This window comes from Ictidomys tridecemlineatus, chromosome 10, assembly GCF_052094955.1.
Source record: "Ictidomys tridecemlineatus isolate mIctTri1 chromosome 10, mIctTri1.hap1, whole genome shotgun sequence".
Lineage (NCBI taxonomy): Eukaryota > Metazoa > Chordata > Mammalia > Rodentia > Sciuridae > Ictidomys > Ictidomys tridecemlineatus.
In genome coordinates, this window is record NC_135486.1 from 25,542,802 (window position 1) to 25,558,119 (window position 15,318).

The 15,318-nt window shown below is 31.3% G+C and overlaps 1 protein-coding gene across 6 annotated transcripts in view; it reads right to left on the minus strand.

Moving 5' to 3' along the window:
- Positions 1-15,318, minus strand: part of Kcnt2 (potassium sodium-activated channel subfamily T member 2) — a 360,005-nt gene that overhangs the window by 126,743 nt on the left and 217,944 nt on the right. For all 6 annotated transcript variants that reach the window (XM_005335358.4, XM_040276882.2, XM_005335357.4 and 3 more), the window contains exon 14: positions 4,290-4,398. In XM_005335358.4, coding sequence (XP_005335415.1) covers positions 4,290-4,398 — 109 coding nt within the window. The remainder of the gene's footprint in view (positions 1-4,289; positions 4,399-15,318) is intronic.

The following is a 15,318-nucleotide window of genomic DNA, read 5'->3' on the forward strand; positions in this document are numbered from 1 at the left end:
CCAGATTTGACTAGCAATGATAATAGTATTTGACTTGTTAAATTTAGGCTAACACAGTTATCAGTATAAAACAATATACCTCTTCTTAAGATCCCTAGATTTACCTTTTCATTCCTATGAGATATAGCCTCATGATTTAAGAAGAGAAAATATGCAAGTTTAAATAAATGTATGCATGTTTTATGTGCATAAATACATTTTTAAATTTGAAACTATTTACATTGCTAACAGATGTAATTAAAATTAAGTCCATATTTTAATACTCAAATATTGCTGTTTCTTTAATGCAAAAATATAAGGCTCCTTGATGCAGAATTGGAAAGCATCTTTTTTATCATACATATTTAATTTTAATGATAATTATTTCTCTGTCAGAATCACAAAAATTGTATTGACTACTCAAAAATGTTTCATAAATCACTTCTCCCCTGTCTTTCTCTACTTAAAGAAGATTAAACTGTAAAATACCTGATGTCTGAGAATTGTTTAAATGGACCTTAACATGTGACATGGTTGTAGCCAATGAGATACCACTAGGTAGATAAATGGCCTGAGTGAACTTTACAGAAAGCTTTAAATAACCTTAGTTGGCCCTAGTTTGCCCCTTTATCATTTTTACTTCTTCCTAAATGGTAGGAAAATAGCCTGATTCAGAGTTGCCATTTTGTTGTCCCATGTCTCACAGCCTATAGTAATTGTGTCTAAAAAGTAAACTTATGCCTACCTTTTTAAAATAATTACTAAGTAAATCAAATTGTGAATTGGATTAACAATAAGATACACAAGCATCAAGAACAATCAACACTCAAACAAATCTAAGAAAGGATGAGGTAAATGTGAAGCTTTAAAATACAGAATTAATGCTCAGTGAATTAAAAAAAACCAGTAATTTAAAGTCAGATGAAAGCTACTCTGTTACTTGTACATCAACTGGAATTGAAATGAGCATGTAAACATGTAGGAAAGTAAAATGTAAGAGCTTAAGAATACTAGTCAAGTTTGGACACTATATCTGAGTACTGTGCTCCAAGACTTCAAAATATAAGATAGAAATTTTTAGCACAGAAGCAGGCAATTCATCATTAATAGGTGTGTTCTATAGGCATTCCCATCTTCACCTGCTAAAAGACATGAAGAAATAAGAAAGGATGAAAATAATTGAGAATGTAAAACTGTCTGATTCTGGAGCAGAATCAGTACCTCCATTATTACAATGACCTAAGGCAGGTCTGCCTCTAGAAGGGCTGATCATTTAATCTCCCAGACCTGATGTGTTTGTCTATTTTGTTTCATAAATCATGTTTATTTTCTTTAAATACCTATACCCTACACAGCAATTTACTTTAAAAGTGTATTTTAAAATGAGAACACTTTAGGTTTTAGATTATATTTATTTCTGTACTTGTTGAATTTAAAGTCATAAATTGTCTTTTTTCCCTTTGTATCAACCAAGCAACTCCAATTGCTTGTGAATATCAATTATTATTGATACAAAACACAATTTGTGAGAGAGTGAAGTGGTAAAATCATTCTCAATTTTTTAAATAGAGAAATTTGAATATTATTGTATAGATTTGTTTTCAATTAGTGGTTTCAAAACTTGCCTACAACTATTCCTAGACCATTCAACATTTTTCCCATTGTACTACTTCACTTAGCTTCCATGTTAGTTCTCTGATTATTAAATCAATATATTTGAGCTTTTAATTTCTACAGATGCTGAAAGGCTAAATTGTAAACATGTTCTGTTAATAAGAGAATCTTGTATATTCAATTAACAGATAACAAAAGGTTTGGTAAAATAACTTCAGTCAAACAATATTCTTAATAAAACAGAAATGTTAAATGATCTGTTTTGATGATTACTTATATTCAAGTGATGGTATAGATCTGAGAAGGTAGTTTTATCTAAAATATATGAGAAATTCTTACTACTCTATAACCAAAAAAATTTAGAAAATGAAAATGGGCAAAGGATATGAAGGTATATCATTATATCTTGATTATGTGGCCAATAAACATAAATCAATGTTCATCAACAGACAATGCAAATGAGGACCGCAGAAAGATACAATTTCACACCCACTAGGATGCTCATGATCAAAAAGAAGGCAGTAAGTATTGCTGAGGATGATGAGGAAATTGGAACCATGATAAATTTTGGCAAGAATATTGGAACCCTAATAAATTGCATATTTGGAAAGCATTCTACCAGTTCCTAAAAGAGTATAAAGAGAATGACCACAGACTCAGTAATTCCACTCTTAGGCATACATACCTAAGAGAAATGAAAACGTATGTCCAACCAAAAAAAGTTTCACAAATATTAACAGCAACTCAACTGATATTCTTTAACTGATGAATAAAAACTCAAATCTTTGCAGTAGAATAATAATAAATTATAAAATGTAATGAACTATGGATGAATAATACAGGCGAACTTTTAAAATATGCCAAGTGAAAGAAGCCCAACTAAACAAAATATAATTAACACATATTGTATGATTTCATCTATGTGCAGTGTCCAGAAAAGGCAAATTTATAAGAAACAGAGGATTAGGAATTGCCTAGGATTGAAAGGATTGGGGGGATGAAGGGGAATGGCTAAAAGTTAGGTTTATTTGTGGGATTCTGGAAATAGTGATAATGCTTGAAAAATTCCATGAATACACCAAAAATATTGAGATGCATATTTATTGTGTGAATTATAGTATGGAAATAAATTTAAATAAAGATGCTAAAAAGAAAGTATAGTGTGCCATAGTATTTACTGTGGCACAGATTTGAAATATATTTTCAGGTTAATCTTATCTAAAAGAAGTTCTTAATTATGTGGTAACAACATCTTTGACATCACATTTTTAATAAGGCAAATTTCATTCGAGTATATTGGGGTAAATTTTATTCTAAAGATCCAAAATTCTATTTCAACTTATGTCAATTACAATCTTTTTCACAGCCAAAATTGTGTCAATAAATAACATTTACTAGTAGTAGCAAAGTGTTATTTAACTTCAGTCTATGAGTAATGAGTGTATGAAATATTATCAGTGCGCCTTGTTTTATAGTTGAATGTATGACATTGAAGTTGAACTAGATATTCAGTGTTATATTTTTCTGTAATACAGATGGTATGGGAAAAATAAGAAATACATGTGATAGGGCTACTATTGTTCAATTAATTGGTGTCAAAATGCATTTTAGGAATTTATTTAAAATTGCATCAAAATGCAGTGAACTTTTTGCAGAGAAGCAGCAATGTCATCCACAATCCTGTCACAAGCTTTCATTGCACAGATGAAAGTCTTGCAAATATAGAGAATGGAAATGTTCTTATTCAGAATTTGAGAAACTGCTCCTGGGAACCTCATTCCTTCCCAACAGAACAGAAATACAATTAGAGGAAAGATAGAAATATCCATTTTTAAAATAGGTCTGGGTATTTATTATTTTCATATTAGTAACTTGCTCCATCTACTGTTTAATATCAAGAAAGAGTTTTCCTTGTTCTACATTTACTTGTATTGGCACTTCATTTAAATAAGTATTAATTAACTTACCAAATTTAATGAGTAATGACCATAAATACAAATTAGAATTTATAAGAAATAAATCAGTATTTTGTGTAAAATACTGTTAGAAATATGAAAATGTGTGAAATGCAATGTAACATTTGTCTCTTAAAATAAGAACAGTGACTGTGATTCCTCTATTTCCTTTGGTCATCCAAGTCAAACTGTATTTTATAAAAATAGCAAAGTAAATAAATAAAAATTTTAAAGTTCAGATGATCTAAATTTCTATGGGCCACCTAGAAATTTCATAAAAAACAACTTATTTTACATTAAGTAATTTTATAAAACTATAAAAAATTATAATAATTTTATAAAACTATAAAAATAATAATTAAAACTTTAACATAAAAACATCCGAAGAAGAAAAAATTGACTTTGTGCTTATATTAGTGTTTGTTACAATCCCTTTTTAAAAATTTTACTTGTACTTGAAACAGAGCCATGCCCTTACTCTAGACCTAACAAATCATTTAGAGACTTAGAATTTAATATGCAACAAGTTATCTAAAGAGTACTAAAAAAAAATTCTAATCATTTTCAACTTTCTGTGAATTTTGAATCCCTGAACACATTTCTATTAGGTGAAAATAATTCCCACAAACACAAATATAGGTACATATCTCACTATATATGTTGGATTTTTAAAGTTGTAAAACACACAACTGCACTTATATTAGTTTAAATACGTTATCTTAAAGAAAAAAATATACTTACTGCCCTCTAGAGGTATGAACCAGTAGTGTAATAAGTGTAGATGTTGCTGGGCAAATACAGTTTAAAGCTAACATGGCGTATTTAAATTCTTCTTCACAAACAACATGATCTGTTTGAAATAAAATAGGTAAATTAGAATAATTTACCTTGGGAGAATAATATTTTAAATATGAAAAATAAAACAATAAATAAAATGGCAAAAAGTCTCAATATGAACATAATTGTTTCAGAGATGCTTTTACATGTGCAATTTTGTTTCCCCAGAAATGTTTCCTAAGAGAGTTGTAGAGAGTGGGTTATGTGAATGGGAGGGAGGAGGCCCTGAGAGTCTAACCATAATTCTTAATTAAAACTGGCAACTTTTGGTACAGGGCTTAATCTTCTTAAGCCTCATGTATACCAAGGAGGTGAGTTAAAACTGTCTGAGGTGCAGTCTGGTAAAGGTATCACATAATTTGTAAAGTCTAGTTAGTTCTATTGACTCTATAGCACACAATACAACAGTATTGATTTAAAACCATGATGATTTACCAAATTGAAGGTATGCTTTAATCTCAAGACCTCAAAAGATGATAAGTTCAAGCCAGGAAAGATAATAACTGATAGCTAAAATTCAATGTGACATAAAACAACAGATAATGCTGGAGATGGTGGCATATGGGAGGATGCAGGCTAAATCTATAGGGGATGAGGCCACTCGGCCCAAGTGTATTTTATCATAATGTAATGAGGCTTCAAGATGCCAGATATTTGATTTTCCACAGTATTTCTTATTTTGAAAAACAAAACCAAAAAAGAAACCCTCCCTTTCCAAGTGAGCAATTATACCTGGTATTTTAAAAAGAGTCACTGTTGAGATTCTAAGAAAAGGCATATCCTAAAGCAGCAGATAATAGTTTTAGCTATTAAGGAATAGAATACTGAAGTTGTTAGCCAGATCTATAAAATGAACACAAGAACCATACAATTCAGGTGGAAACAAAAAAAGTTAATGGGAAATAGCTTAGCAAATGAAATGACTATGTAAATAGTATACTTAGTTTTACTTTTTTTATATAATTTAGCATTTGAAATAGGCCAGTTCATATTTTTATATAACTTTAACTGATTTACTTTAAATATTTTTGTCTATTATATTTCATGGAAGAAATTATATACTATAATTACATCTCAGTATTTACACTGTATACTATCAAGGATCTCGTAATAATCTCAACATCTCTCACTCTTTCTATCCTAATCATTATAATGATCTTAAAGGAAAATTTTTAATACTATATAAGTACTTAATACTGGAAAGCCTAGAAGATTCAATATATAATTTTGAGTTGTGGAGAAGGATACCCAATAGTTGCAAAAGAATAGTGCATTTAAACTATCATTTCAATATTTCTAAAAATAATTTTTGAGTGAGTATAGCAAATATGTAAAAAAAATGCAGAATGTTATCAGAGTGGATCCATATGATAGCAATCTATAGGGGATCCATAGATTTCAAACCAAAATGGGAATATATAATATACAAACTGAGAAAAATATGTATATTTGTAATGACACAAATTAGGTTTTTTTGTTTTTGTTTTGTTTTGTTTTGTTTTTTGTTCAATACCAAGTATTGAACCCAGGGCTGCTTAATCACTAAGCCACATTCCCAGCCCTTTTCATTTTTTCCTTTGAGACAAGGTCTTAAGTTGCTTAGGGCCTCACTAAGTTGCTCCTAATGGCTTTGAACTAGCCTACTGTGTTATTAGGATTATAGACATGCAATACCATGCCTCGCTACAAAACAGAATTTTAAAAAATCAAACTGTAACAGAACATTTGGAAGGTATGAGTACCAAACACGCAATGCCACAGAAAATTATTAACTTTCCCATACAATAATGCACAAACTGTATCTTTTTCAGCAGAAAAAGATGAAAAAATATGGTGTTTGTGGGATACTTTGAAAATATTCTACCTTAATTTCTTCCTTCAGTAGTTAAAAAGAAATATATTCGGTTCTTTCCTTTCCCTTTACTTCAATGAATGTGTGCATCTGAGTGGGGAAAGGGATTGCTGTGGGAAAATCATGATGTGTTGTAGATGGTTTTCAAAAACTCTAATTTATATTTTATTCATATAATCAGTAGAAACTGAAAAGAAGGAAAAAACCTAATAACTATCAGGTAGCCATTTTTGTATTTGCCTGCATCTTTTCTCTATAGTTGTGTAAAAGTTTTATGATATGTATCCACTGTTAAAAATAAAAGTACATACATTATCATTAGTGGCAGCAATTTTGTCCACAAACAAATATATGGTTTGTACTGATTTAGAGTAACATACTGAATTATCTAGGAACATAACCATGGTGTAAATAAAGGAATTTTTATGCTGTTTAGCATTGTATGTATGTCAATAATAAATTTAACATATTTGATTACTATGTATTACCAGTGTCAGCATTGGTCTTTGATACATTATAATGGTACAAACTTCTGTTTTTTCACTATGTTCTCTTGGGTACTTTACTTGAACATTTACATATTGAAAAACATGCTTCTCTGTTATTAATCAATTCCCTCTGATTCTCCTTCATGTTATAAACAGAATGTTACATTGTCTTAAATTTGTGTGTACAGATAGTTATATTTACTGAGTTTCATTGCAAAACTGTAAAGGAAATGTTAACAAAATATTTACTGTAAAAAGGGAACATTGGATCAGATAGAATGAAAACCACTGTCCTAGGTATGAGTTAATATATAATTATTGCAAAATTCCTTGTTAGACAAACAGTAAAATCAGTATTCATTCACTTAAAAAATCTATTTAAGCTCCACGGATGGCAAACATGAAGGGAGGAGTGCAATAGAATATTGAATTGGATAATAATCTTCATTAGCATATATTACAAAGAGCCCACACTTAATCTGCAAAATAGAATTGATTATATCTTTAAAGCTCTCCTTTTAGGTCTAAATATACCCTTCCCTGTGGGACATGTTTTTAATACTAACCAGTAACCTGTATACTGAATTTAAAAAAAAAAAAAGGAAAATATCCTTTCAGGCTACATTACCCCTCATTTCCCATCGCCATATAACAGTCAGAGTTTATTAATTCATTAAAGTCATATTTCTCCCTATTTACCCACCCCCCTTCCACTCTCACTAGTTCCCATGGGTTTCTAATCCTTGTCAATAATTCCTAAAAACATCAGACTGCACAACATTTTTTTCCCAAATATTAGGAAAGCTATATGTCTCGCTGATCAAACACAATACAAGTACCTAAGGAGCAACTTGGTCTTAAAAATATATGTATATTTCTGCATTTAGATGTGGGGATATTTGTACTAATTGGAAAAAAATAAAAGATTAAATAGCTTTGAACAGTTCAATGGGGAATAACAGTTCAATGGGCAACAGATACAGTGGGCAATAACACTGAAAGGAGGGAATTTATATACACATGAATCTAGGGCTTTAAAGAATCATTTTCACGGACATCAATATCATCAAATATATGACCAAGCAGTGTTGGAGAAAGTGACAGTGAGCTAGTACTTTTTCAGATATATAAGTTACTTATATTTCCTTTTCTAAGACATTTCAAGTTATGAACCTCAATTTTTATCAAATATTTTTCCAATTAAAAATAGAAGACAGCCAGGCATGGTGGCATACACTTGTAATCCCAGTGGCCTGAGAGGCTGAGGAAGGAGGATCACAAATTCAAAACCAGTCTCAGAAAAAGCAACTCAGTGAGACCCTGTGTCTAAATAAAATACAGACTAGGCCTGTGGATATGACTCAGTGGTCGAGTGCCCCCCTGAGTTCAATCTCTGGTACCAAAATAATAATAATAATAATAATAATAATAATAATAATAATAAAGAACATAATATAAAATTTAGAAATTAGATCGATGCATAAAGCAGAAGTATCTTCATGACAGAAAGTGCTATTTCCCCCTACTGTACAGTTTTTCCTTTGTATGTAGAAACCAAATGTCAATAGATGAGGTAGCTGGAAAGGGCAAGAATTACCAATTTATGTTGACAGCAGCTTGATGGTTCTAGTGCTATCTAGAGATGATCTAGTAAGAATTAATAACCTTGTAAGCAGAGAGGAGAAGGAAATAGACATTATTTACTTGCAACCAGAAATCTAATCAGGAGTCCAGAAATCTGGACACTAGCAAAACTAAAAACAGTGAACCAGATCCTAAATAACAGGAGATGACACTTTTTCCAGAGCCTTTATCAGAGGCCTCCCTTTAAGATTTCTCAGCCACAACAAAGCCAGACCTGTAGCCAGGATCAGATTAAGTGCTGTGTTGCCTTCCCACCCAAACATGTTGTTTAAGATGATGTCAAGGGAACAAATACTATAATCTAGAGGGAGATGTGAACAACAAAATTTTGGTGGCAACAAAATTCAGATTTCAAGAAAGTTATTAGAAAACAAATTTGGGCACAGTACTGACACAGAAAGGACTAAAAAAATTCCATTTCAACTTTATCTTCAGTGGTGGCTCTAGAGAGTACTGAACAAACAAAGCAGAGTAGGAGATAATAAACACATTTATGACACAGCTTTAGGGGACTCCTGATTCATGTGCCATAGTACATGCTATGGACCAATGATGCCTGTGGGCCTCCCATTCTTCACTTCTCCAAAAACCAATATTTAATTACTGTTATCTTGCTCTACTATTGTATATGCATACGGGGTGGTGATAGTGGGGAACCGCTAGTAACTATACTGATTGTATATATTGTCAGATCATTAGGAGCCCCATCTAGATCTGATGGGATTATCTATATATCATGGACATTGAGCCAGACACAGCTTTTGATGATGACTGAAGTATTTTTATAGAGAAGAGATAAATGTTTACAATATAAGTATTTTTTAAGTTGTGCATCGACTCTTGGGGGGGATCAAAGATTGGAACTGTGGCTTAAATTACTATCTTCTCATTTCCATTCTTTCTTCCTTTTAGTAGAAAGGGTTTTTATTTCACCTCACCCCACCACAATTCAGCTGGATGTATAGCCTCTGTTGTAGAATTTGTGCTTCTCAGTTTCCCTTTTAGATAGAGGTGGTCTCATGACTAGGAGATGCCTGGTGGACTATGTCTGAAAGTGTGCAACTTCTGAATTAATTTTTGTAGACAAAATCACTTTCCCTAAACTCTTTCCTTTTTTTTTTTTTTTCTGGGAATACCACATATGTGGTGGAAGGCAGCGAAAAGAAAAAAAAAAGAAGAAGAAGAAGAAAGATAACTCATTGTCATACATCAAATCCGTTCATTTTTCATGGCTTAAAATTTCCCTCTTTCGTTGAAGAAAGCATTATCAAGCCAAAAGTATATTTGTTTCATCTCACATTCCCTTCCTATCTTTTAAAGTTTCTATTGGTTTTTATTTCAACCTCTCTCCTCTGCTGCCAGTTGACAACACATAACACATGAGATCAAAAGGTGTCACCATGGGGTGTGCCAGGCCATGTACAGGATTTATGATCTCTCTGAGCCTATCTCACCTTATCTCTGAAATATAATTAACAATAGCACCTACTTTATAAGGTCTTTTTAAAAAACAAATGTAGACAATAAGCATAAAATGCTAACCAGAGTTTTAAAGTAGTATATATCATCACAATCATGCATTACTTAAAAAATAAAAAAGGTAGATTTCAATAAACTCTTGGAATAATGCCAATCATACATTTTGAAACTCCCAGTGGCAAAACAATATAATATTTTTACATTGTTATATAATTAAAACATTTCATTTTGTAAAAATGCTCAATTTTGCATGAATACTCATATAGAGACCTGAATTACTTAATATGTCCAGAAAGTCATCTATAGGTGCTAAAGTTTAGATATTATGTGTCCTGCAAATATCCATGTGTTCAAGACATGGTCCCCAGGTTGGCACTCTTGGTACTTGGTAGAACCTATAAGAGGTAGGGCTTAATGGGAGGGCTTTAGGTACTAGGAGCATACTTGTAAGGGGGATTGTAGGACTTAGGTCTCTTCTTTATCTTTTTAGCTTCATGGGCATGAGGAGAGCATTCCCTCCACCCCATATGATATGCAACATAATATGCAACCTCACCCAAAGTAACAGGGCCAGCCCATAATGAATTGAAATCACCAAAATTGTATGACAAAATAATTCTTTTCTTTAAAAGTTGATTACCTCAGTTATTTGTTATCATGATGGGAAATTGTCTGTTACAGTAGAATGAACATGAAACTCAACAGAAATTACTTCAATGGACAGGAAAAAGTTTGACAGGGATATGACTTTTAATATAGTACTATTGTGTAAAGATTTTGGGTTTCTTTTTATTATTATTTTCAATTTAAAAGTTTTAGAAACAGTTAAAATTAAAGATATAAATTAATGCATCTGAATCCATTTTTTAAGTCCCTTTTACTTTATGGAAAATAAAATTTATATAATTTTTAACAAGTCAGAATCACATTTACAAAAGCCTTTATCATATTCACATCCCTGTTCAGGTACCAAAGAAAGTCTTTGTGGCAGTATTTTCTGAGCTTTTCTATGATTTAAAGTGTGACAAGCTTGTTCCACACAGTTGCTAGGTAACAGTTCTTTGGAAAGCAGTAAACACTGGAACATGCACTAAGCCAATCCAGTTCTGGGTTTTGATTTACAGACATCAAATACCCTTTAGAAAAGACCTTGTGAAGACAAACACAAACCAGGGTCAATTTCAAAAATTGAACATCATTTATTTTAATTTTATGGGGGAAAGTTTATTACATTGACTAAATGAACAAATTATGTTGTAAAATCTGTCCTATATCTTTGCTTATTAGATTCTGTTTATAAGCATGAGTGGGTTGATTGCTATGAAAATTGACTCTTTTTCCTAATATGAGAACAGATAACAGAGTATGCAAGTCATTTTTATTTTGACCCTTGTGTTTTAATAAAATAACCAAGCATATGTGTGTGCACACATGTGTGTATAAGCATAAATATACATTTGCACACCTCAGAGATTTTTGCCAATTGAACGACTGTTAGACATTCAACCACTAAATGGCTAAAAGTACATGTAAACAAAGGTTTAAAAGCTAGTTAATTTCACCAGATCTAACTTTTAAATACATAGAATCCAACAGTTTGAGATGAGCAACTCTATAAAACAGACATTTTGCATCAGTAATATTTTCTGTAGAAAGCATGTTTGTGTTTTCCTAATTGCTCAAATACTTATTTTAATGCTATAATTTTTGATGGGTCATATTAATCAAATTTTGAAAAAGGGAGACAAATTTCTGCATCCTAGAGCAAAACAGCCTTAATTTCATTATCATTCCTTTCTTTTATAATTCTTAATAAAACATAGCAGTCTTAAGATTTTTGAGAAGTTATTTTCTTCAGAACTCCAATTTCTTGAGTTCTCACCAAAAGCATACTTTCCTTTTAGCCTTTTTTATAACATAGTAAAAACAAGCAATACTTCAGCTTTCATGCTAATTGATACATTATGTATGACTGTGTGTATATATGTATTATTATATAGATACATATATTATAATCTAACATATATATTATATATTATATATAATCAAACCTCAACAAATATAATAATACATAAAATTAAACTTCACCAAAAAAGTCCTTTGGTAAATAAAGTTTTAAATAGTTTTCAGATGAGTAATCAAATGTACAGAGAGGTAAAATAACTTGCCTACATATATTATTATTTCTTTAAATCCAAAGTGCCTTCAAAGAACTCTGCAACATCTAAACAACTCCAAAATTGATTAACCAAACACTTAAAATAGATAACATAGTTTAGTGGCTTTTTTCTCTCCTTAAAGTACTTTGTAGGTTGCTACTTCCTACCAGTTATACAAATGGCAGCAGCAGTCATTAAATTGCACTGATGATCATGAAAGTACAATCACTAAATTACCCAAACAACCAAGATGCAATGGGAAAGTCTTAGAGAATGTGGGAAAGTCTGCCCTGAAATCAATTTCATTTCTTTTCAGTTACACACACACACACACACACACACACACACACACACACACACAAACAAACACAACTGTTGTGAAGTAAAATGATTTGAATGACTGATTTAAAACACTTCCAAAATGTTTAGGAAATTTATTAGTACAAAGTAAATACTGTAGTAAATGGTAAAGAGAAAATAAATACAGATTGTGGAAGGCACAAAAGGACAACTTGCCTGCCTTTTGGGAAGAGAGGAAAAAAAAAACATCACTAAGAATATGCAATTTAAACTAAGATTTTTAATGATAATTAAGGATAAATTCATAAAAAGGTGAAGAAAGTTTATATAAGGGTAATTTTCTTAAAAATAAAATTGGAGAAGTAGGAGGACATCCAAATGTTTGTGGAAATACATTAACAAAGAAAGATATATTAAGATTCAGGGAATAAAATATTGATAGGGTGTGAGGCAACAGTGTTCAGCACAGAAAGGAAAGGAACTCCTTCAAATAGAATAGAAAAAAGTAGGATGTAATAACAAAAATAAACTCAGGCTGGGAAAGGCGGTTGTGAAGTTTTAAGGAAATTTTCATGCATTGGCTTTGTAAACTTTTGAAAACAGGAAATGAGATAAAAAAACATGAAACAGTAACTGTAAGAGCAAGGGAATATTTTCAGCTGCCTGAACATACATCTATGGAAACTTGAATCTGACCCATTCTGTGACATAGAAGTTTGGTTGTTTATGCTTGTTGACTTTTAAGCAGGAACTATGGAAGGAGGACAGAAAATCAAAATACTGATATGAAGCAAACTGACTCAAATGACAGAGCAGGAATTCTGGTTGTTTAAAGAGGGCAATAAAAGAAAGGAAATTAAGGCATAAAAGGAATCCAGAAAAAAAGATACTTTAGAGTACTGTTTCTCAAGCGATTTGTGAAGAAGCACAGTGTTTTATTCTTTTTCATTTACAATCCACTACAGATGCATGAAGTTCTACTGTACATGGGTACAGATAAAGACATGTCTCCTTATATGTAATACACTTATGATTTTGATAAGAACCAAATTAGGTCACATGCTTTCAAAAAGACAATCCATTGACAATGCCCTTGGATGTCATGGCAAAATGAATGGCTGTATTTAATCAAGTCCCCAGCCAGAAGTCTGTGAATAAAACTGCTCTTTGCACCACAGTGAAGAGCACCACATGAGATGTCCTGATGAGGTGGAAGGAGAATGTTTAGATAGTATCTAGTGATTTAATAAGCAAAAGATAAAGACAGGAGTTTGAGTTTGGACATTGTAAGATCTGAATAGTGTCAGTAAGACTGGAATCATAAGATGGTTACAAGGTCCAGACATACCTTATACTATGTATCTTTCTCACGTTCTCAGGAAGTTTTTAAGCACTAAACCAGAAAATAAAAGTGTTGAACCGAGCATTCTGTAAAGATTAAAATATAACACTAGCTTAACACTTGCAGAAATACAACATCAAGTGGGGAAATGTGGAAAATGTTGTCCTTTACTTAATTTGAAGGAATATTGAATTTGAAATCAGATGAGTTTTAATCTTTGATCTTTAACCAAGGAAGTCTCTGGACAACTATATCCATTTTCATATTAGATTTAATGGCATAGCTATTATTATCTATGTTAGAGAACAATAAATAATGTATAGCTGAGAATACTGTCCCTCAAAAATATCTATTCTTTCTGAATTCTAAATAGATACTTGAAATTTACTAAGAGATAGCAGATCTTAGCAAATTTGTCACTATATACACATACAAAAAAAGCATTATATAAGGTGATGAGAGTGTTGTCTTCTGTTAATCATTTTATAAAATAATTAAATTAAATCATCACATTGTGCTTCTTCAATTTATACAATATCATTTGTTAGTTCTACCACCAACACAAACAAAAAAACCTGTAAACAATAAAAACTCTGTTATTTTGGATTTAAATGACCTGGAAAAGTATACATAAAGTCTCATAACAAGTAAAGCTTGTTTCTTCCTTCATAAAATTCAATAAATAGAAATAAGCACTGACATGCGTCCATATCTTTCCCTTAATGAAAGAAGATGCCATGATGTGCAGGATCTTCCCAAAGAAACAATAAAACAAACCCAAACTTATGATTGTCAAATATAATCAGTTGTAGTTGGTTTTGGTAGCTTGCTACTACTCTGAACAAAATTTCAATGGGAGCATCCCTTGTACTAAACAGTTAGGACTCACTATTGTTCACTGGTTGTCTCTTAGAAATTGCCCATAACAATCAAGTCTATTTTCCCTATCCCTCAAAAATATCTATTCTTTCTGAATTATAAGATATACAGATGCATTCACAATAAGATAGATATAGGTAGGTAGATAGAGAAATGAGAGACTGATGCTATTATCAACTAAGTATTCACCTAATAGACTGAGTTAAGCAATATACCAAAAATAAAGAAGTTCCAGGTTCATTAGGAGACATATACAGTTTAAAATGTATTTCTTAATGCAAAATGAGGATAATTTAATGAGACAACTGAATCAAATGTTTTATCTACTGGTCCATACCTTCTACAGATTACCATTCCTCCATACTACCCACATTAGCTGCTGTCCATAACTCTTCAACATGATATTCACAACATGTTCCATGAAATAAAATTAATTTGACATATCAGTCATTATCAACACACTAATTTTTACCTTAGGGGATAATTCTAGGGGTTGATAAAAAGTTTGTCATAAAAAAGTAACTTTGGGGAAAAAATATGAAAAGTCTATTTTGAACTATTAACTGATGAACCCAGATCATTTAAATGCAAGAAGGACACACTGACACATTTGAAAAAAAAATTTCTATCACTTGAAAACATCATAATCAAAACCCAAAGACAACTTTCAAATTGGTAAAAATGCAATATATAAAGACAAAATATTAATTATTTTAGGATATGAAAAATCCCTATAAATCACAATGAGAAAGGTAATTTCCTCTGTAGAAAATAAGGAATCAGGGAAATA